This window comes from Oryzias melastigma, linkage group LG5, assembly GCF_002922805.2.
Source record: "Oryzias melastigma strain HK-1 linkage group LG5, ASM292280v2, whole genome shotgun sequence".
Lineage (NCBI taxonomy): Eukaryota > Metazoa > Chordata > Actinopteri > Beloniformes > Adrianichthyidae > Oryzias > Oryzias melastigma.
Genome location: NC_050516.1, coordinates 30,879,745 through 30,904,105, shown reverse-complemented (window position 1 = coordinate 30,904,105; position 24,361 = coordinate 30,879,745). Strand labels below are relative to the sequence as shown.

The 24,361-nt window shown below is 37.4% G+C and overlaps 1 protein-coding gene across 1 annotated transcript in view; it reads right to left on the bottom strand.

The window, feature by feature from the left end:
* The window catches only part of celsr2 (cadherin, EGF LAG seven-pass G-type receptor 2), a 102,932-nt gene that overhangs the window by 47,990 nt on the left and 30,581 nt on the right, over nucleotides 1–24,361 (bottom strand). The window contains exon 2 of the mRNA XM_024269065.2: nucleotides 11,159–11,842. Within this exon, the coding sequence (XP_024124833.1) occupies nucleotides 11,159–11,842 (684 nt within the window). The remainder of the gene's footprint in view (nucleotides 1–11,158; nucleotides 11,843–24,361) is intronic.

The following is a 24,361-nucleotide window of genomic DNA, read 5'->3' as shown; positions in this document are numbered from 1 at the left end:
AATAACATTTATAAATGCCACCAGTCAGACAGCAGAGTCTAAAAACCTTTGTTTAAACATACTAAGCAAGACTCTTTTATGAAGTATAGTCCTATAAAAAATAAATTTAAAAGGCAGATCACATGTTGGAATTAATGTATTTTCTGCTGTATTTGTTGTCGTCATTTTTACAACAACTTGATTTACTTTGAATTTAAAGCATTGACTGTATAAGAGAACAGGAAAGAGTGAGTGTGATGTCACTCACATAAAATGGTTCAGCGTCAGCAAAACAAAATTAATTCAGTCGCCATTTTTTACAATATTGGAACCAGATGACACCAGACAGCAGTGATTGGTCCAAGTTGGTCAACGATTCTACGGCAACCACTCTGGCCAATCAGAGGCGGAAGAATCTTTAGCTTTAACTCAAAGATATTAGCTTAGCTTTGCAAAGCAAAAAGCTAATTTTTTGTTTTATTGACTCCATCTGAGCACCTGTTAGATTTATGTCTCAGACAAAAACGTAAGTTAATAATTGAGTTTGTGAGTGTGTTTTCTTTAAGTTTTGAGAGTAAAACACAAATCTCCAACTGCATCTGATTGTTGGTTTTGTGCTAACTTAGGCTACAAACAAACGCTAATGGCTTCTGCTAGTAAGTTAGCATAAAAGCTCAGTTAAAATAAAAAGTAAACTTTTAGCCTTTAATGTCATAGTGAAATGTTATTTTAATGCTAGGGCTGGGTTTACTTAAAAATCAATTAGTCAAAATGAATCGATCTAAGCTTAATAGATCAATAATCGATCCATAAGATAAAACTAGAGATTGATCTAGCACAAAAAGCTAAAGTCAACTAGCTTGATGCTAACGTTTAATTGAATTTCCCATAGCTGACTAAAATTGAATTGAATTGAATTCAGTGGATCGACAGAATGAAATAGATCCTGGTGATCTCTGGTGAATTGAATTGATTCTGGAAATTATAAGTGACACTCAGCTCTATTTCACCCCTAAAAAACAAACAAATAAACAAACAAACAAAAAAACAGAAAATATTTTGGATTATTTTCTGAAGGAGTTTTTTTTTGGTTTCTTGGAACCAACAGATACTTCCTGTTTGGAACGTAAGGAGGGGAGGAGTCACACTGTCCAGTTCTCATATACAGTCAGTGGTTTCAAACAAGAATAAACCATGTTATCATTTGTTATTGTGGCTACATAAGCTACACCGTCAAAGAGCGAACAGACCTGATCCTTCATCAACTGTTCCAATAGTTCATCAATGAACAATAATCATTACAGCACTGGAACTTAAAGAAAGCTACAGAAGAAATTAGTTTCTTCCTTCCTTCCATCCATTTGTCCGTCCATCCATTAATCTATTCATCCATCCATCCAACCATTATCCATCCATCCATCCATCCATCCATTATCCATCCATCTATCCATCCATCCAACCATCCATCCATCCATCCAACCAACCATCCAACCATTATGCATCCAACCATTATCCATTCATCTATCCATCCATTCATCTATTCATACATCCATCCATCCGTTCGTATTTCCATTCATCCGTTAGTCTGTCCATCCATCCATCCATTATCCATCCATTTATCCATCCATCCATCCATCCATCCATCCAACCATTATCCATCCATCTATCCATCCATCCATCTATCCATCCATCCATCCAACCAACCATCCAACCATTATGCATCCAACCATTATCCATTCATCTATCCATCCATTCATCTATTCATACATCCATCCATCCGTTCGTATTTCCATTCATCCGTTAGTCTGTCCATCCATCCATCCATTATCCATCCATTCATCCATCCATCCATCCATCCATCCATCCAACCATTATCCATCAACCATTATCCATCAACCATTATCCATCAACCATTATCCATCCATCCATCCATCCATCTATCCATCCATCCATCCATCTACCTATCCATCCATCCATCCATCTATCCATCCATCCATCCATCCATCCATCCATCCATCCATCCATCCATCCATCCATCCATCCATCCAACCATTATCCATCCAACCATTATCCATCCATCTATACATCCATTCATCTATTCATACATCCATCCATCCATCCATCCATTATCCATCCATTCATCCATCCATCTATCCATCCATCCATAGACATTTTATTGTATTTATGTAGCACAAACATGATACATCTAAGTGTTTATCGTTGAAGTTCAATAATAATCTGGATTTGTGGTCCTGCTGGTTTCTGTGTAACTCATGGAAGGATTTTCACTCACATTCATCACTGATTTTTTCAGTTCTGTAATTTGATATTAGTTGTTTGCAGAAAGAAGAACCGTGAGTCATTTCAAGCCACAAAAACAGATGTATTAAAAAGTTAATTGGAGTAATAATATTGGAGCAAAAAAAAAAGTTTTAAATTTAAAAAAGAAATGAATTCCTTCAGCTTCAGTACTAATTCTGTGTTTTGGGATGTTTGTGGTGGGATTGTAATTCCACAGGGTTGCTGGGATGAGAAGAAGCAGCAGGAATCCATATCCAAGCTGCTAATTTAACAGCAGCGGCTGACATGTGTGGATGACTTCCGCAGCCCAGAACTGTAACATCACTGGCAAACATCTTCATCAGACGCACAAACACAGGCCTTTATTTACTCAGAGACTATTAATCACTCCATTCAGCGTCCGCTGAGAGAAAAGCATCTTTGTCTCCACGCCGTTGCGGGGAGCATCTCATCAGTTAGAGTAAACCGAAGGAGCCTGTGAGGATTCCTGTACAGAAATACATTGTAGAACTTCATTCAAAGATTAGGCTTTTCAGCCAGTTATAAAAGTGAGGCACAAAGTTTGTTTTTGTAGCCTTTTTACTGCTCTGCATAAGTCGATAAGCCTATTATATCAAGTTTTTTTTTTTAGAGAGATTTATTTTTAATGTGCATGTGAACTTTACCTCGAATTGAACTTTTTTAATATCACCGTGGAGAAAAATACCTCATAAAATATGAGTTTAAAAGCTGAAACACATGCAGATTTAGTGTATGTTGCTGGTGACGTGCGCAGCCTTCCTTTGTGATTGGATTTGACAACTGCAGTGACGCCAACTTAGTGAGTGGCTTCTAAACAAGAGTTGACAAGATAAATGTTGGTCTTGATTAATGAGAGGAAGAGGAAAAAAAACTAACTAAAGCTGTGACATCTAATCAAAGAGAACGTATTGAAATGCAAAAATCCTTTCCCTAATCATCTAAATCCTTCCTCTTCAAGCTGGTAGAGAAAAATTTAAGTTAAATGTTTGAATCCAGAACGTTTAAACTTTGTTAGTTGTATTTTTTTGGCCCCAATTTGGTGAATTTAAACCCAAAAACATAGAAATTACACAATTAGAACAGCTTCCCTTAAAATTTCAAAAGGTTTCTAGCTTTTGGTTAAAAACTAAAATAACTACAGTTATGACTAGAAATTTGTATTAAGAAGAGCCAATAAATATCCCAATGTGTGTCAAGATACGTATCGCGATTAGAGTTGGGTTGATAAAATCAATGAATGATTGAATCGATCTAAGCTAAATAAATCAATAATTGATCCATAAAAATATAGATCAGTCTAAAGACTGAAAAAAATGCCATTCTGCTAGTTTTTTGTACTATAATGGCATTTAGGGAGATTTTTTTAGTACATTTTAGTGTTTAGCTAATATTTCAGCTACATGCTAGCCATTTTAGCTAATTTCGTTTTTTTTTTTAATTTTTAGGCTGTTCTAATATTTACACACTAGCCGTTTTGGCTAAAATCTTCTAGCTTAATGCTAACGTTTAATAGAATTTCCTACAGGACCTTAAAAAATAAATCAAAACAAATAAATAAATAAATAAAATTTTAAAAATCTAAAAAAAGAAAGACCTAGGGCTTTACTAAAGTGATGGATATCAAGCATCACCTCAAAAAAACTACAGATTAATAAATTAATTAGAGGAAAATGCTCATAAAGGCCCCGATCTACTCAGGGTTAAAGTAAAAGGAGCTTTCTTCGCCTCTTTTCTCATTAATAATAATTGATTTTTCTCCTTAAAATTCAGACTTGTCCTGCTTGTCCTCTGCTGCATCCTGTCAATCGGTGAAATCAGCTGTCACATTCCAGGCTGTAAAATAAAGCCTTTCGTTTCACTGCTGCCTGCTCTGTTATAATTCAACAGCTTGCCGGAGGCAAAAAAAAAAAAAAATGCTTGTGGCTGAAGGTGGTCTCACACACTGCGCCAGCAAAACGAGAAAACCGGGTGACTCTGAGATATGATTCACTGTGGGAAAGCACATTTAGCAGAGCAGCTCTATTGATCCCAATCATTGATCTCTGATAAATGCCTCTGGGTGGTCAGTGGCCCCGCCCTGCGGGACGCCTCCACCACAGGTCCTCCTAACAGCAGCCAGGTGAGCAATCAGGACGGGAGACAAGCCTGCGCTCATAGTTCCGGATAAAGACCAAATCAATAATTCAGACGCGCCTCCTTTGCTCCTCTACGGGTGCATCCCTGTAAATAAACTCTGCTGGCTGCGCTCACGCCTCATTAAGCAGCAGATTGCACAAACACGCTGAAGATCCAGCTCCTATTTAGAGCAGAGATGCTGCTCTTTATGTCATTTACTGATCTGACATTTTATCTTCAGGAAAAGCAGCATTAAGGAAAGATGATAGCGGATTTACTGATCCAAACACCAATATTTACAAGAGTGCTGCCACAAACGATTATTTTAGTCAAAATATCTAGCATGTAGCTGAATTAGCTAAACCACAAATTAGCCCAAAAAACTGAAAAAAATCATGAATTCTCCAAAATAGCTAGCTAATAGCTGAAATATTAGCAAAATGCAAAATTTGCCTAAAAAGCTGAAAAAATCTAAATTAGCCAGAACAGCTAGCATGTAGCTGAAATATTAGCTAAACTCCAAAATAGCCTAAAAAACAAGCAAAAAAAAATTAGCCAAAATAGCTAGCATGCAGCTGAAATATTAGCTAAACTCCAAATTAGCCTAAACAACCTTAATAAATGCCAAAAAAGTCAAAAAAGCTAGAAAAATACCATGATAACTTTCAACTTTACTACACTCTGACTCCATATTATATAATGTAATCTACTCCCTAAATAGTCGTTGACTATTTTATTTTATGGCAGCCCTTATTTACACCTCAATTAATTTGTGTTTCTTAACAAAAACTCTGATTTTCTCAGTTCCTCTTGAACTCTGAGGATCTTTAAGCACAAACAGAACAAAACACAAAGAATCCTTTAAATAATTGATCAAATCTAAAGATGCTCAAGCAGTTATTCATGAGGAGGAGCTGGGACTGCAGTAAGTTTAAAATGTTCTTTCTCACAGCAAGAATAGGAGACAAATCTGTGCAGCCCCGAGGGCATCCATCCCGCTCCTTCCTCGGAGCTCTTCGGATGAATTCTGTGCTGCTGAGAACAGAGCAGCTTCAGGATTAGAGGTTCCCCTGCAGACACACATTCAGAAACACTAACAAACTGCAGCTGAGAGGTCAGCGTGACATTGCTCGAGAAATCTATGATCAAACCTCTTCTAGACATTTTTTCAATATTTTCACCTAAAAGAAGATGCAAGACAAAAGGGAAACATTTCATGCTAGGAACGCTTCAGAGCTCCGGCGTGAAATCACTGAAAGAGATGATCACAATGAATTCACGGCGAGGTGTGCAGCTGCTGCTCTGATTTTATAACAGCGTGCACTTATTCTCAGCAAATCGGTGTTTGGCAGATCTGAGAATGGCAGAGTGAGCATTGACTATTTCTGTTCCAAAGCGGTCATGCACATTATGATTCCTGCAAATGCACTCCGAACACAAAAACATGTTTTTTTTCCAAGAGGAGGATGTGCGCTACCATCACATGCATCAGCTCGCCAAGTCACCTTCAGACAAGAGAGTTTCAAAGCCTCCGTCTCCCTCGTTTCCCTTCCAGCGACCCTCTGACAACGTCTAGATCTCCTCGCCATTAACAAGCACGACACACGTGGAGTCACAGCCAAACCTTTGGAGGGAAAACTTTAGCCACAAACTCTGATAAACATCAGCTAAACCAGAAGAGCCAAAGTCAAGGCCCGGGGGCCGGATTCGGCCCTCCAGATCATTTTATTTTATTGTTATTAATGTTATCCTCTGCACATTTCTAACTTGTATAACTTTAGCAAATTATATTTTTATGAAAAGTAAAATATTGAAAGTTATTTAAGGTTTAATTCGATTTACTCTGGAATAATATTCCTGCTTTTTTATTTTTCAAAATTATCTTAAAAAGTTGCAGTTTTAAAGACTGAAGAAAATGCCTTTCTTCTAGTTTTTTATTTTTTAACTATTATGGCATTTAGTGAGATTTTTTAGTCCATTTTGGAGTTTAGCTAATATTTCAGCTACATGCTAGTCATTTTGGCTAATTTAGGCTTTTTTCTTATTTTTTAGGCTATTTTGGAGATAAGCTAATATTTCAGCTACAAGCTAGCTGTTTGTTACATGTTAGCTGCTAATTTAGGCTTTTTGTTTGTTTGTTTTTTTAGGCTGTTTTGGAGTTAGGCTAATATTTCAGCTACATGCTAGTTGTTTTGGGTAATTTAGGCCTTTTTAAGAAAGTTTTTTAGCCTGTTTTGAAATTAGGCTAATATTTATACACTAGCCCTTTTGGCTAATTTAAGCTTTTTTCTCATTTTTTGAGGCTATTTTGGAGTTTAGCTAATATTCTACATGCTAGCTGTTTGGTATGGTACATTATAGCTGCTAATTTAGGTTTTTTAAAAAGTTTTTTTAGGCTGTTTTGGAGTTAAGCTAATATTTCAGCTACATACTAGCTGTTTTGGCTAATTTAGATTTTTTTCAATTTTTTTTAGGCTGTTTTTTTTAATTAGGCTAAAATTTATACACTGGCTATTTTGGCTAATTTAGGCTTTTTTTCTTATTATTTAGGCTATTTCGGAGTGTAGATACTATTTCAGCTACATGCTAGCTTTTTGTTACATGTTAGTTGTTGATTTTGGCTTTTTAAAAATGTTTTTAGGCTGTTTTTGAGTTAAGCTAATATTTCAGCTACATGCTAGCTGTTTTGGCTAATTTGGGCAATTTTTTTAGTTTTTAGGCCGTTTTGGAGTTAAGCTAATATTTATACGCTAGCTATTGTGGCTAATGTAAGCTTTTTTCAGTTTTTTAAGCTATTTTGGACTTATGCCAATATTTTAGCTACATGTAAGCTTTTTGTTGCATGTTAGCTACTAATTTAGGCAATTTTTTTCATTTTTTTTAGGCTAGTTTGACGTTTAGTTTTTTTTTTAGCTACATGCTAGCTGTTTTGGCTAACCAAAGTTTAAGTTCATAATTATGTTAAAAAGTTACAGTTTTAAAGTTTAAAAAGTGTAGTTTCAGGATATTCATTAAATGTTTATCCTGTTCGGTCCGTGACTTAAGGTGTGTTTTGGATTTTGGCCCCTTGTGCGATTGAGTTCGACACGCCTGCTCTAAAGCATCCAGGTCTCAAACCTCCCCCTCTGATGTGAATTAACTCTGCAAACGGAGGATCAAAATAAACCCACAGCACCCACTGCCATTAAAAGCACCTGCAGTCCAACTCTAACGCCCACATACATGCATCAATATGCAAGTGCTACTCAACCTGCACTCTGAGTCCACACACACCGTTTAAGGCTTTGATGAGCAGCTGCTTAAACAGAGGGAAAAAAAACACTGTTTGATGAGGAAGAATGGAAAGGACACGAGTCCAGAGAGCACAAAGAGAAGGTTAAACTCTGACTTAAGTGCAGACATCTTCAAGAATCCCATCCTAACTAAGGAGAAAATCACATTCAAGTTCTTGAAAGCATCGGAGCATCTAAATGTAAAGAATTCTGCCTCCGAATGAACAACTGATACTGCACACAAAAACAAAACGTAACAGCTACAGAGAGATCTCTGTAATGGGTATGCAGCATCTTCCTACATGACAATAGCAGGATTAGGCTCACATTGAGGGAGCTTTAAGGAGAGTCCTTTAAAGGACATCCTTTTAAAACCACGCAAGTCAACACTGTGACCACCTCTGGAGGCCTTGCAGAGAAGACGGAAATACTGTCATGGAAGCAAGAACAAGGAAGCATCAGAGGCAGAACAGAGAATCCAGAAATTTCTCAGAACTCTCTGCCAAAAAGCAGTGTGCATCGATGCTCACTAGATTAGCAAATATAGACCACAATGCACTGCATTTGAATGATGCTTCATGGGGAATATATATATATATTTACATTTATTTTATAAGCAATTTCCCCCTTGGAACACAATTTATTCACAAATGAGCATATTAAAGTTTTTTCTTCTGGAAAATCGATTTTGTCAAATTTGGTGTTTAAATAAAGTTGTGAGCATGGTGTCTAAATTGCTTTTAAAATCCAGAGTACTAGATAGTTCTGCACTATATAGTTTATCAGCCATTTTACTCAGCATCACATGCAATCCAATTCTAAATTATGTGTTTTATTTAATGCCCTGTAAATAGAAAATGTTATTGTGATAATAAAAATTTTAACACTGGATCAGTTTCAAAAATATGTTTCTAGAGGATGTTAAAGCCCTCAAACAAACTCTAGCCTGATGAAGAAGTCCTGCCATCTTCAGTCTCGCCGTCCTCCATAAAATAAAAGCATCTCTCACAGATCGACCCAAACTTCTCCATTATACTGTTAGCATCACTTCATGTTCTCTTCGGTCATGTAAAGAGCACGGAGTATTGCAACACAAACTGCTTTATTTATAAGTTATGTGAAATCCTGCACATAACTTCATTTGTTTCATATTTTCATGTTCATTAAGAAAAAACATGTAAAATTCCAAAGTCAGGATTTGACCCATTTAGCCTCTCAGCAAAAACATCAACGTAAAATCCAAACTGTATAAATTAGCATATTATCGTTCTTTTTTCCTTCTTTTCTTTACTTTAGTCCTCTTTTCTTCCCCTCCAAATCTAAATCAGGAATGCTCTTTAACCCTTTGAAGATGAGAATAATTTCTAGAGCAATGAATAAATAACACTTCCTGCTACCGCTTTGCACATTTTGCTACCACAGCAACACATTGAATTGGTGTTCATCTTTGTCTGAACATCTTTATGTAGTTTTTTTTTTCTTTTAATGATAGTTTCAAGGGTAGCTAATATCTCTATCTCATCTATAATTCATAATTTCCTTTTTTCTTATTCTGCTTTGTAATATTATTCTGGATGTGGACAGAAATGTGTTTTTTCTTCCTTTATAAAGATTTTTGTCATGGTCTTCAGTCTCAAACGTTGGTGTTTGTGCTGCTCTCGCCATGGAAATTCCACTTAAGATGAGCCTCAGAGCACAGGCGTCTCCATACGTTTGAGACGAACCATCAGATCCACAGATCATTTTCAAAGATAAAGTAAAATTGGGCTCAGAAGTAATTCTTTCCTGGTCGTTTTGAAGAACTGACACCAGTAGAATGGAAGCTGTCAAAGCCCACAATGGTCTTAGAAACTCTGACAGGTGCAGTGACGGTTTACAGGGTCACACTTCTGCTGAAGCGGGTCTGCTACAAGGAGAAATCAAATCGATGGCTTTTCAGTCCGCCTCTGACAGCGGGGACGCTCATTAGCACAGTGGACGGTCTGTGTCAATAGAGTCCAGTTCGATGAAGAGTTCAATGACTAGGGAGAAGGGCGGACTTATCTAAAATATGTTTTGGACAAATACACACCAACACACATATATATATACACATATACATAGTATATATATATATATATATATATATATATATATATATATATACGTATATGTATATATATACAGTATGGGGGTATATATATATATATATACACATACAGTATATATATACATATACGTATATACACACACATGTGTGTGTGTATATATATATATATATATATATATATTAGTGCTGCCACAAACAACTATTTTAATAGTTGTCTAATCACAAATAATGTGCAAAACAACATGCAAATAGGATGTAAAGCAGACATCTTAACCATCATTAGCATTAAACTAACTAAAAACTAGATATATGGCATTACCTGCAATAATGCTAATGTGAATACTGTAAACTGAATTTGGCGGAAGATGCTAGTGCTGATAGCTGAAGATGCTGAAACTGATACCTAATAACCTGAAGCTGATAGCCAATTAAAATAATAGCTAAATGCCAAATCAGCATAAAAAACGAAATAAAAAAAATCCCAACTTAGCCAAAACAGCTAGAATGCAGCTGAAATATTAGCTTAACTCCAAATTAGCCTAAAAAACCGTAATGAATGCCATTATGACTTTCAACTTTACTACACTCTGACTCCATATAATATAAAGTAACGGCTAAATCCCTATTAAATTAGTCGTCGACTATTGTAGTGGTCGATAAGTTGTCGATTAGTCGACAAATCGTGGCAGTCCTGATAAATATATATATGTATATATATATATATATATATATATCTGTGATTTAGATACTTCTCTGAGAAAATTTTAGGCCTTCACTGAATGCTTTGCAGGCCCTGACGGTATGTCGCTGTAAGGGTATTTTTAACTAGAGTTTATTCTTTAAGAATTTCAGTCATCTTTATTATGTGAAATGTTATCTCATGTATTATTACCTGATTACTTGAAATAAACCATTTCGTTCATTCATTCATCTCGTCATAACATAAAAATTTGGACTCAGTATTTCACATCAATAAATTCAGAGCATTGAACCCTTATATTTTCCTAAATATCGATATATATTTAACTGAAATGGAAAAAGTTTGCAAAGGATCTTCTGAGAACATGTTGTCTGTAATCATCTTCATTTGTGATCATCTAGATTGAAAGAGTTTCAGAAAAATGTGTGAGTCGCTGCAAAAGAGCTAAATATGTTTCTGCAGATGGGAACACCAGAGGAGTAGATCATGGTGGATGTTTTGGAGGTGAATAGAGTGAAGCAGATGGAGATGGTTTGGACTCATTGGGAGGAAGAACAGTGATGATGTTGGTAAGAGGACGCTGATGTTGGAGCTTCGAGGAAAGACCAATCAGGAGGTTCATGGATGTGTGAGGGTTGGGTGGAGGTGAATGATTGGCTGAGGCAGGAAGAGGCTGCATACCTGTATAATCCTCAAAGCACTCGCAGGTGAAGCCTCCCTCCTTGCTGCGACACACGCCGTGAGCTCCACACGGTTTGGAGTAGCAGAGATCGATCTCTGTCTCGCAGTAATCTCCAGTGAAGCCTGTGGGACAGCGGCACCGCAGGCCGGCGATGGGGTGGATGGGTCTGAAGAGGATGGTGTCGGACGCCACGAATGGCGCCAGGCTGTCGAACTTCAGCACAGACACGCACTTCATGTAGTTCTCGCACGGCTCGCGGAGGCAGATGTTGTCATCAAAAGGGAGAACTTCCTGGGAGGAGATCTGAGCCAGGAGGCTGCGGTTCAAATACAGCCTCTCCTGGAGCTCCTCCGAACCGAAAAACTCCCCCGTCTCCATCCCTCTCAACAGCCCGTCGCCGCCGAAGCCAGAGGGGCGATGGTGATCCCCGAACGCCACGGACAGGCTGACGTTGAGAATGGGAACGCTGACGTCCGTATCGTCTTGGATGTTGAAGATGACGACGTCCTCAGGAGCCGCAGACAGGACCTGAGCCACACCATCCAGGAACTGGGCGAGCAGCAGGGACAGGAAGTGCTCCTGGGAGGTGTTGGCCAGGCGCAGCGTGATGCTGTTGGACAACATCTCATCCGTGATGATGATGACTTGGAGGAGGCACTGAGCCGACACAGAGTGAACGCCGTCTGAAAAAGATCAGAGGCGACAAAGATCAGGGCCACGAACGGAGAAAGGAGGTGTCTGTGACCACCTGACATCAACACCTGACATCCTTTATAGAATAGTTTCTTTTCTCAAAATCAGACTTTCCTCCACAGTGTCAAAGTTCACTTTTTGAGCTGCAAACTTCAAACTTTGGGTTACAGGAACATAAAGCGTGGCGGATGGCCCAAACTTTTGAGATCATCAGATCAAAGCAGAGCTGCTTTTTGGATTAAAACCAGAGCAGTCAGAGTAAAAATCCAGAGGAAAACTGTGATTGAAGTTACAAAATGGAAAATAAAATCATAGGAAGATCCTAAAGACATGCTCAAAAATCACTGAAAAATTTGACATTTGAGAATGGGAAATTCCTAAAAAAAAAAAAAAAAAGAAAGAAAAAAAAAGATACTGTGAGACTTGGCCTTTGGTCCACCCATTCCTGGGACATGTGAGACTTTATCCAGAGTAGTGCTGCCACAAACGATTATTTTAATAGTCGACTAATCGCCGATTATTTAGTCCGATTAGTCGACTAATCGGATCATGTGCAAACTGGATGTAAATCGCGCATCTTAACCATCATTGACTTTAAATTAACTGAAAAACTAGATATATAGCATTACCTGCAATAATGCTAGTGTGAATGCTGTAAACTGAATTTGGCCACTGAAGATGCTAGTGCTGATAGCTAAAGATGGTGAATTGATAGAAAACTCTCAAGCAGTCTTTGTGTTACCTTATTTTTCAAAAGTTTGAAAAACAAATTTAGAAAATGTTGAAGCTGAGAGCTGGCTAAAATATTAGTTAAATGCCAAATTAGAAAAAAAAAGAAAAAAAGCCTAAGTTAGCCAAAATAGCTAGCATAAGGCTAAAATATTAGCTAAACTACAAATTAGTCTAAAAATTGAAAAAAGCCTAAATTAGCCTAACTAGCTAGCGTTTAGCTGAAATATTTGCTAAACTGAAAGTTAGCCTAAAAATTTGAAAGAAGCCTAAATTAGCCAAAATAGCTACCATGTAGCTGAAATATTAGCTTAACTCCAAAACAGCCTAAAAGAATTATTAAAAAAAAAACTAAATTAGCCATAATAGCTAGCATGCAGTGAAATATTAGCTAAACTAAAAAATTGTCAATTAAACAAAAAATCCAAAGTTAGCCAGAATAGCTTGCATGTAGCTGAAATATTAACTAAATTAGTCTAAAAAAATGAAAAAATCAAAAATTAGCAGCTAAAATATTAACTAAAACCTTAAGAAATGCCAACATAGTCCAAAAAGCTAGCATAATGCTATTATAACTTTCAACTTGACTACACTCTGACTCCATATAATATAAAGTAACAACTAAACGACTATTAAATTAGTCGGCGACTATTTTATTAGTGGATAAGTCGGCTAACCGTGGCAAATCTAATCCATAGACACTCTGGAAAATGCAACATATTGAAAACAATGTAAATACTTCTGCTTGGGTGAAAATCACCCAGCGATGTGCTGTAGGGTCCAAAAAAAATGTGTTTTCAGTGTTTTTATAGATATTTTCTAATAATATAGGACACACATATAAATAAGATTCTGCTTAAATTTGTATTTCTGACTGTTTATTAAAATCGGTGTGTGAGTCAGGAGCAGATAATAAATTGTGTTTGAAAAAAAAAACTTGTTTGTGACTTAGAAAAAAAATATGCTGAGCTCTCAGTAACAGGGAAGGGGGGCGGGGTTGCACCAACACTTTGGCCCACAACTCAGAGATGATGAAAACTGTATAATTGTGATTTATAAACCGACAATAGATCAAGATGACCAGAGTGGCTCTTTAAGACTTATCTACTGCAGTAAAAACAGTGTCTTCTGGATCTGGAAGGTCTTGGGATCCGTTGGAAACCTTCATGTTGGAGAGCAACCAGTTTGTCCAATGACTCACGCCAACTTTGTGTTTTAAAAACCACTTTTGAGGAGATTCAGCTCAGAAATGACGTGTAGCAGCAGGACTGTGGGCGGCTCAGCCTTCAGTCTGTAAAGCGGATTCTCTTTAATTTTAAAGGTATTTTAAAACAGAAACAACATTGATAGCTGTACCCTTAAATATTTAAGCAAACAAAACCTTTGAGTTTATGGAATTATCTCACATTTGGGGACGAATAGAAAAGGATGACTGACATGTGACCAGACGCCTCACATTAAAACAGACTAATGACACCTGACACTTCAGTGAATGTCACCCTAAATCCTCTTCTGTCCTTTTCTTGGCTCCATTTCATTGTTCTTTTCTTCTGCTAGAACAGAGAGAACACGGAGCCAAGAAAGAACAATCTTACGCCTCTTTTCGCTTCCCTCCAAATTTCTAATCAGCGATTTCACGCCTGTTGTTGCAGCTCATCTTTGAGTTTGTCTGACCGGAAGCAGGAGTGGAGGCTTCATTATGCGTGTCACGTCTGATTTCTCCGCTCAGCAAATCCCTGGTTTTGATGCAGGCTCGGGTTTCCATTTCTAAACTTCTGAAGCTTTGTAAAGACAGACGCCGGCTAACTATTATACAGTGGGATCAAGGGGCGGAGCTACAGGGGATAGCTGCCCGCTCAGTCAAAAGACCTCCCCCCTATATTTTTGAGTCAATAATACTATAATTATTGACAATATAAGCTTCTTTGTTCCACTCCAACTATAATTTTTTTCTACTGTAACATTATTCTCAGAGTTTTTTTTAATGATGATTTTGCAGTTTTTAGCTAAAATCTAAAAGTTTTTGGTGTTTTTAAGCCATTTTCTGCAGAGCAGCAGGAGTTCATTAGATACTCTTCTCTGGGTTGTGGACAGGACTGTTGGAATTCTCAGCTAATTTCCCATCAACCCTTTCTTTACACGCTCTCCCACTAGCTCACAAGATAACATTATTGTAGCAAAAAATAAAAAAAAAAATCCAGTTTTGATCCAGATTCTAGTTCAGTCGAGGAAAACAAAGACTTTCATGGATCTATTTGTCTGCAAGAATTGGACCGGAGGTGGACTTTAGCAGTTACTTTGTAACAACCTGAGCTTTTTAAAACATCTGGTTTTCGTCCACTTCTGATCCATCACGATATGAATAAAGAAATTAAGTTTTAGCCTTCATATCTTTTATATAAGTCCTCCATCATGAGAAAAATGCAAGAAGAACATGTAAAAAATACCAAAAATGTGTTTTTCATTGGATTGGTTCTTTAAAAAGTCATGTAAAATTAACAAAAACAATATTTTAGAATTACATTTTGAGCCCCTGTAAATATTAGCTACATCCCTGAAATGTGTAAGCCGACCCATCTGGACACTTAGCACCCTGGCCTTCGCCAAAATCTGTGCCGTTTCCTTGGGCAAGAGGACATTCTTATTTTTGTGAAACTCATTACTAGAACAGTTGCATTTGCTGCAATAATGCAACTGTGAATGCTTTTTGTTGGATCTGGTCACTGAAGATGCTGAAACACTATTTCCAAAATGCTAAATTTGCTAAAAGACTTGACATTTTGTTAAAGAACTATAAAAGACAACTGAAGTTGGCTTAAATTTCTGAAAAACTTGTAATAAGTTTGCTTTAAAATCCTCAATACAAGTCACTTTTGCTAAAACATGTAGTGTGTTGCTTAAATATTAGCTAAACTCCAAATTAGCCCCAAAAACCTCAGTGGATGTCAAATTAGCCCAGAAAATTGGCATATTGGCTTAACTCAAAAATAGCCTAAAAATCCTTAGTAAATGTTAGCCTGTTGCTAAAATATTAGGTAAACTCAAAGTAGCCTTATAGACCATAAAAGATAACAAATTAGCCCAAAACGTTAGCATATTGCTAAAATCTTACATCAATTCCAAATTAGCATAAAAACCTTGTTGATAACATACTAGCCAAAAACGTTAGCATGTTGCTAAAATATTAGATCAATTTCAAATTAGCATAAAAACCCAGTTGATAACATATTAACCCAAAACGTTAGCATGTTGCTAAAATATAAGATTGATTCCAAATTAGCATAAAAACCTTGTAGATAACATATTAACCCAAAACGTTAGCATGTTGCTAAAATCTTACATCAATTCCAAATTAGCATAAAAACCCAGTTAATAACATATTAACCCAAAACGTTAGCATGCTGCTAATATATACGATCGATTCCAAATACCATAAAAAACCCAGTGGATGACATAGTAGCCAGAAATGTTAGCATGTTGCTAAAATATTAGCTAGATTCCAAATTAGCATTAAAAAAACTCTGTAGATGCCAAATTATCTAAACTTGCTAGCATGATGCTAATTTAACAGCTGAATGCCAAATTATTTTAAATTACTGTAAACATGGTTTCAAACTGTACAAAGTTTTTAAGTAAGTTTTTGAAGAATTCAAATAATTTCTCATTCACTGACATATTTTGCTCAACATTTCAAAAATTGTAAAGTTTATGAATACCAAAAATACAACCAGTAATGTCCTGAACGAGCAGAACGTTTTGAAACCAAGATTGCTGAAGTTGTTATCGATTTTTTACCTGCTGAAGAAAGTTCAGAAAGGAGCAGGAGAATCAAATCTCCACTAATAACAAACCAGTTTGAAATATGTATTTTTAACCCTTTCATTTGTTATGGCTTTCCCCTCCGCTGTTCTCATTTTCCACCCTCCAAAATCTTCTGCGCCCCATATAAAATGTTCTAGCTCATGCATTGACTTACATGTACAAACCTTTTTTATTCCAGTTTCTCCTTAGTCTGTTTAACATGTTTTTTCCTGTTTTTCTTTAAACTAATTTATCTGAATGACAGAAGAATTTGAGTGACTCTGTGATGAACACAAATCCGTCGCTAACAAGCTCCAACCCTGCAGAGAACTCCTGCTTTTATCCAACATTCAACTCGATCAGCTGATATTCTGCTCAGAGATAAGGATGTAAAGTGGGTCTTTATGAAGCTTCCTGCTCAATCGTCTTTGGAATTAATGAAGTCCTTTGATAGACCAGCAGCAGCTCCCGATTCTCTGATTCTCAGTAATAGTTGTGGAAAAAGTACGAAGCGATCCTCCTTCTCTTCAGTCTGATCACCTGTTACATCCTTCTGTTCTGGGGGGTCACTGTATCTTCAGAGGGAAACACAACAGGCTTTAATCTGAGCCCCCCCTTTTGTTTGGGAGCTTCTGGGCGCAAATTCACACAAACTGTTTCCAAAGTTACCAAATCGCTGTTCTGGCAGCGGGCGAGTTGAAGCACGCAGAGCCAAAGGAGGGTGTGGGGTGGTGGGGGGTGGCGAGAAAAAAGGCGGGGGTCGCAGAGGAAGTGAGGAGGAGAAGCGTGTTCGACACGGCTTTAATCCTCCAGCTTTCAGTCAAGCCGTTCCAGCGGCGTAATGATACGGGGTTCTAAACAGAGGAAGTGGGGGGTGGGGGGGGCTCCTCTGATTCACACATTACTGTAAACACATGTACACAACAAACACCTGTGTACACAAGGAGACACAACCCATGGGGGCATGGGGGGCAGAGTGAGAACACAAAAAGAGATCACCTGCATGTTTGATCAGCACTGATCATCATGGGTGGGAACACGTGCACGCCATGGCGGGGCAGAAAACTGGAGAGGGGGTGAAGTAGGGTAGTAACCAAAGGTGTGATGGTAGATATTTAGAACCCTTTTCTACCTCGCTTTAGAGCAGAGGTCCCTCAACTTTTTCTTGTGAGGGTCACATAACTGTTGTAAAGCCAGGGTCGGTTTGTAGGCTAACAGATGTAGTGTAACAATCACAGCCTAAACGTAGACATTTATGGTTTCCCAGAAAGGCACACACAGCCAAATTTTAAATAATTCATTTCTGTAATCTTCACAGAAAAAATCATGCTAAAATATTTTTAAAAACTAGATATATAGCTAGATAATTAGCCAAAAACAGCTAGCATGTAGCTGAAATATTAACTAAATGCCAAATTAGCCTAAAAATCTTGAAAAATGTCTAATTTTGCCAAAACAGCTAGCATTAAGCTAAAATATTAGCTAAACTCAAAATTAGCCAAAAAAACCCCATAATTCTAAATTAGTCAAAACAGCTAGCATATAGCTAAAATATTAGCTAAACTCCAAATTAGCCAAAAAAAATCTAAATTAGCCAAAACAGCTAGCATGTAGCTGAAATATTAGCTAAATGCCAAAATAACCTAAAAAATAGCAAAAATGTCTAATTTAACCAAAAAAGCTAGCATAAAGCTAAAATATTAGCAAAATGCAAAATAAACAAAAAAAGCCAAAAATTTATAATTTAGCCAAAATAGCTAGCATACAGCTAAAATGTGAGTTTAACTCCAAATTAGCCTAAAAAACTGAAAAAAAGCCTAAGCCATAAGCTAAAACAGCTAGCATGTAGCTGAAATATTAGCTCAATGCCAAATTAGCAAATTAGCCTAAAAATGACAAACATGTCTAATTTAGACAAAACAGCTAGCATATAGCTAAAATATTAGCTAAACTCCAAATTAACCAAAAAAAAAAACAAAAAAATTCTAAATTAGACAAAACAGCTAGCATGTAGCTAAAATATTAGCTAAACTCCAAATTAGCCAAAAAAACCCAAATTCTAAATTAGTCAAAACAGCTAACATGTAGCTAAAATATTAGCAAAATGCAAAATTAACCAAAAGAATGCCAAAAATGTATAATTTAGCCAAAAAAGCTAGCATACAGCTAAAATGTGAGTTTAACTCCAAATTAGCCTAAAAAACTGAAAAAAAGAAAAGAAATATTATTTCTTTTGAACAACTTTCTTAAATTTTTTATTTTTTTTGCATGGAGTGAATGGGGAATGAATTCAGACATACCGAAAGTCATTGTCAGGAGTGTCCAGTTTTAATGTTAAATCAATGCACAGACGTGATCGAAGGTCACGATTAGTTGTGTCGGCGATGTCTTTTGGGTGTCACGATTTTGGTGTTGTGGCGAGAATTTAAAATCTGAACTTTGGCAAAGAAGACGTGATCCAAAACCAACACGGAGGAGAATCTGATTGTTTTTACTCCTAAACTTTGTAATATTTTCTTTTTTGTATTGAGACGTCAGTAAAAAGAAAGACTTATTTTATTCATATTTTTTCACTCCCTGAACTAATGCGGACAGCAGTTTGTCAAACTGGGTCACAGATGGAAGTACTGCTGAAAGCTGCCATCATTCTGACCCCTGCAGTAGACGGTGGAGCTCATCATACAGGAGAGTCTCTGAATGATCTCATGAACCCAAACATGGAGATCACTTTTTAAAATAAATAAACCTGATCTCTCAACATCATCCGTGTCTTCCACACAAATGAGAAAACAGTCAAAACCTTTTGGTGGTAGCTCCTCCCACAAGCATCTAGAGCATCAGGTTTCTGAACACACTTTTAAACACAAATTAGACACAAATTGTGCTCAGTGTGAAGCTTTTCTTACTGTAAGGTTCAATCTTTTCACTATATAATATTTAAAATAAAACAAAGATGTATTTAGAAAATAAGAAATATAAATGTAAGATTTCTGCCTCTTCGTGCACACAGCATAGAAAGTAGGGAACAAGCGTTTTTCCAAAAGCAGCGCTCTCAGCAAACTGGGTCTTTTAAAGGTTAGGCCATGCATAAGGGCAGACATCGCCTCAATTACGTCTTCTGCCAATTCACATTCCTGGACGGGGGCTCGGGCCGCGCTGCAGAGGTGGACGGAGTGCTGGGAAACTGAGCGCGAGGAGAATCCTCTCTCAAAGGGAGCAGGCCGGCCTTCAAAAGAGGTCATTCTCCACGCAAGTATCCTGCGCTCACGGAACGGAGAGTGAGCGGTTCCTCCCCAGGCAGGAAAGGAGGGGAAAAAGGGGGATGCTTCTTTGGTAATGACACAAGGTGCCAGCCCTGAAGTGTGACGGAGCTTTCAGTCCACCGCTCGGCCCCTACGGGTGCCAAGAATGCTCTCAGCGCGGAGGTGGCGCCAGGGAAGAGATTAAGGGAAGGTGCGGGGCTGCCAGAGCTGAGTGTGAGCTCTCAGGTCTTACATTTGTTAGTACGAGGACAGAGAACCAGAGAAGTGTGAGGATCATCAAGAAGAAAACACAAATCTCTCAGCAGAAGAGGATTTCTAAAATACTCTGCTCCAGCAGGAAAGCTTTTATCTGAGCTCAGAAAAATGCAAACATCATATTTTTCTAGCCCTATATAAAAAACAAACAAAAATCGATCGATTGCCTCTTAAATCTGCTGCTTCTTAGCAAACAGACTGAAGATCAAATCGCTGAAGCTCAACCTCCCAACTGAATCCCAGAAAATGTCAACAAAGTCACGGTGGATAAAAACCAGAAAGGCGGTGCGACCGAGGACAGACGGAGGCTTCCCTCCATCCTCTGAGTCTCTTCCTCCTCTCCTCTGCAGGAGGTCAGACAGGTGAGGGAGAACACAGGTGAACCTGCAGACTGCACAGCCATGCAGACGCATCGTCTGAGTGTGTGCAGGTGCTGCAAATGCAGCTTAATTACAGCTTACTGTTAAACTAATGGTAGGTTTAGGCATCGCTCGCTAACTTGAACCAGGAAACGGCGCTTAGTGCAGCAAGAAAGTCATTTAGTGATGTTTAACAGAAAACAGAAACCTTTGACAGAGTGATGACAAACCGGCTCTTAAGCCTTTTGAAAATGTCTGTTTTGTTAACCTGAACGTTAGCATCTGAAACACACTGTTAAAACAGGCGTCTGAGATCAGAACTCAATCGCACAGGGGCCAAAATCCAAAACACACCGGAGGTCGCGGTCCGAAAAGGATAAACATTTATTGAACACTCTAAAACTACATTTTTGAAACTTTGAAACAGTAACTTTAAACATGATTGTGAATTTAAACTTAGGTCAGGCAAAACAGCTAGCATGTGGATGAAAAAAAAATACTCCAAAATAGCCAAAACAAACTTTAAAAAGCCTTAATGAGCCAAAAAAGCTAGCGTGTAAATATTAGCCTTACTCCAAAAAAGTCTAAAAAACGTTTTTAAAAGAGCCTAAATTAGCCAGTATAGCTAGAATGTAGCTGAGAATAGCTAAACTAAAAAAAAAAAAAAAACAAAAAACTTAAAGAAAGGCCTAATTTAGCCAAAACAGCTAGCAAGTAGCTGAAAATATAAGAAAAACTTCAAAAAAGCCTACAAAACCAACAAACAAAAAAACCTGAATTAGCCAAAACAGCTAGCGTGTAAATATTAGCCTAACTCCAAAACTCCTAAATAGATTAAAAAACTTAAAAAAAAGCCTAAATTAGCCAAAACCGCTAGCATGTAGCTGAAAAAAATACTCCAAAATAGCCAAAAAAACTTTAAAAAGCCTTAATGAGCCAAAAAAGCTCGCGTGTAAATATTAGCCTTACTCCAAAAAAGTCTAAAAAACGTTTTTAAAAAAGCCTAAATTAGCCAGTATAGCTAGAACGTAGCTGAGAATAGCTAAACTAAAAAAAAACTAAAAACTTAAAGAAAGGCCTAAATTAGCCAAAACAGCTAGCAAGTAGCTGAAATATAAGCAAAACTTAAAAATAGCCTACAAAACAAACAAACAAAAAAAGCCTAAATTAGCCAAAACGGCTAGAATGTTGCGGAAATATTAGCAAAACGACGAAATAGCCTAAACAAATCTGAGTAAATGCCAAAATAGTCCAAAGACTAGCAGAATGCCAATTTTGAAATTTTTTAAACTGTAACTTTTGAACATAATTGTGTATAATAAAAAGACAGGAATATTATTCCAGAACAAATCAACTTAAACCTTAAATAACTTTCAATATTTTATTCTCCATAAAAATATGATTTGTCAAAACTATACAAGTTAGAAATGAGTGCAGGATAACATCGGGCCATTAATAACAATAAAATAAAATGATCTAATTAATTACCTGACTTTGACATATGTCCTAGATATAAGTCAAGCATTTTTTTTATGTTTATAAAAATCTGTCAGTGGGTTAAGAAAAGTATTATTACCAGGAGGAATTCTAGTCACTAAGACATGATTTTTCAAATTAAAAATAATTTGCCATTGAAAAACTTTCTTGATAAAGAAAACTGGACATTTTTTCTTAAAACTAAAGTCTTTTTACTTTATTAAGATTCAGCTTTTGCAGCAAAATCCTGCAGAATAAAGACTCACTTAAGTGAAAATTGTGTTTTTAACCTGTTTTTGTAACCTTTTCATGTGATGAAGGACATATATAAAATAATTGAAGATATTAAAACTGTATTTTTGAGTATTTCTTTACTCTAATTGGAGCAGATAAACACACGCTGTGAAACGAGTGGGCCGAAGTCTCCCTGCTCCCCTCCATTCTGAGGCATCCACTTACAGATAAATAGATCCACGAACTTCTTCGTTTTCCTCGTTTGAGCTGGAATCTGGATCTAAACTTTATGACTGGATGGATCTGATATTGCTCGCCATTTTTGCTGCACCAACAATGTTAGGTTGTTGGCGTGAGGGGCTGTAAGCTAGCGGGAAAATGTGTAAACAAGGGAATTATGGGATATCAGCTGAGGTTTACTTCAGTGCCAAAAGACGCACTCACAGTTTAGAGATGAATTTCTAATGAACTCCTGTTGTTCTGCAGAAAATATGTCTTAAAATGTCAAAGAGTTTTTGATTTTGGCTAAAAACGACATAATTATAATTAAAGGATCTGGGAACAATTTTACAATAGAAAAGAATAAGGTTGGAGACGGATCGTCTGAGAATAAGTCTGCATCCATTGATGGACCTGGACAGAAGAAAGAGTTCCTACGTCTGTAATGTCTAAACCAGCTTCATGAGCAGATTATGTCAAATCAAAGTCAGTAACTTGAGTCATGTGAGGAGAAATCAGCAGATAAATTCAATTAAAACTCGCAGTGGAGCCGAACAACAACGAACAATCAACTGACTCACAAATCTCAGAGTAAAAAAAGAAGCAGTTTCTCCAGATGAGCTCGTCTGATGAGTTGTTTGTTTATCATTGGGGACTAACATTATTCCCACACATCCTGAGATTAGATGACCACACGCACAAGACACACATTGAGTTTCCTGTCAGCTTAACAGGAAATGAAGCCTGAATCTGTTCGTGGTTGAAGCTCAGAGTTCAGTGTGTGGCGGTGCTCTGGTGATAATGCTGCTCTTGGTTAAATGTGGGCGACACGGTGGAGTAGTGGTTGGCCCTGGTTCGAGTCCCCGCCGGGTTCTTCCTGTGTGGAGTTTGCATGTTTTCCCTGTGAATGTGTGGGTTTTTCCAGCCACTCCAGCTTCCTCCCACATTCTAAATATCTCCTGTGTGTGATTGTGTGGCTCTGCAGCAGACTGGAGCCTGTTCAGTACAGTGAACGCCACGGCTCACACAAATGCAGAAGCAACAACACAACAAAAAAAAAAAAGTCGACAACACAACAGCAAAACCTGAAGCGTGACAACAAAAGCCACAAGATGACAGCAAAAGCCGAAGCACAGCAACAAAAGTCGACAATACAACAGCAAAACCTGAAGCATGACGACAAAAGCCACAACATGACAGCAAAAGCCGAAGCACAATGACAAAAGTCGACAGCAAAACCTGAAGCATGACGACAAAAGCCACAATACAACGGCAAAAACCGAAGCACAACAACAAAAGTGGACAGCACAATGACAAAAGTCAACAACACAATAGCAAAAGCTGAAGCACAACGACAAAAGCCAACAACATGACGGCAAAAGCCACAACACAACAACAAAAGCCACAACATAACAATGAAAATCAAAACAAAATAACAAAAGCCAACAGCATGACAGAAAAAGAAAAAGCAAAACAACGAAAGTCACAACACAACGACAAAAGCTGAAGCACGACGACAAAAGTTGGCAACACAACAGCAAAAGCTGAAGCACGACGACAAAAGTTGGCAACACAACAGCAAAAGCTGAAGCACGACGACAAAAGTCGACAACACAACAGCAAAAGCTAAAGCAAGGCGACAAAAGCCACAATACAACGGCAAAAACCGAAGCACAACAACAAAAGTGGACAGCACAATGACAAAAGTCAACAACACAATAGCAAAAGCTGAAGCACAACGACAAAAGCCAACAACATGACGGCAAAAGCCACAACACAACAACAAAAGCCACAACATAACAACAAAAATCAAAACAAAATAACAAAAGCCAACAGCATGACAGAAAAATCAAAAGCAAAACAACGAAAGTCACAACACAACAACAAAAAGCCAAAGCACTACCACAAAAGTCACAACAAGACAACAAATGCCACAACACAACAAAAAAGCCACAACACAATGATAAAAGGCACAACATAACGACAAAAGCTGAAACACAATGACAAAAGCCAACAACACAATGGCAAATGTTGAAGCATGAAAACAAAAGCCACAAGACTTTTACAAAAGTGGAACGACAAAGGCCACAACACATCAACAAAAGCCACAAAAAACAAAACAAAAGCCACAACGACAAAAGCCAACAACATGACAGCAAAAGCCAAAGCACAA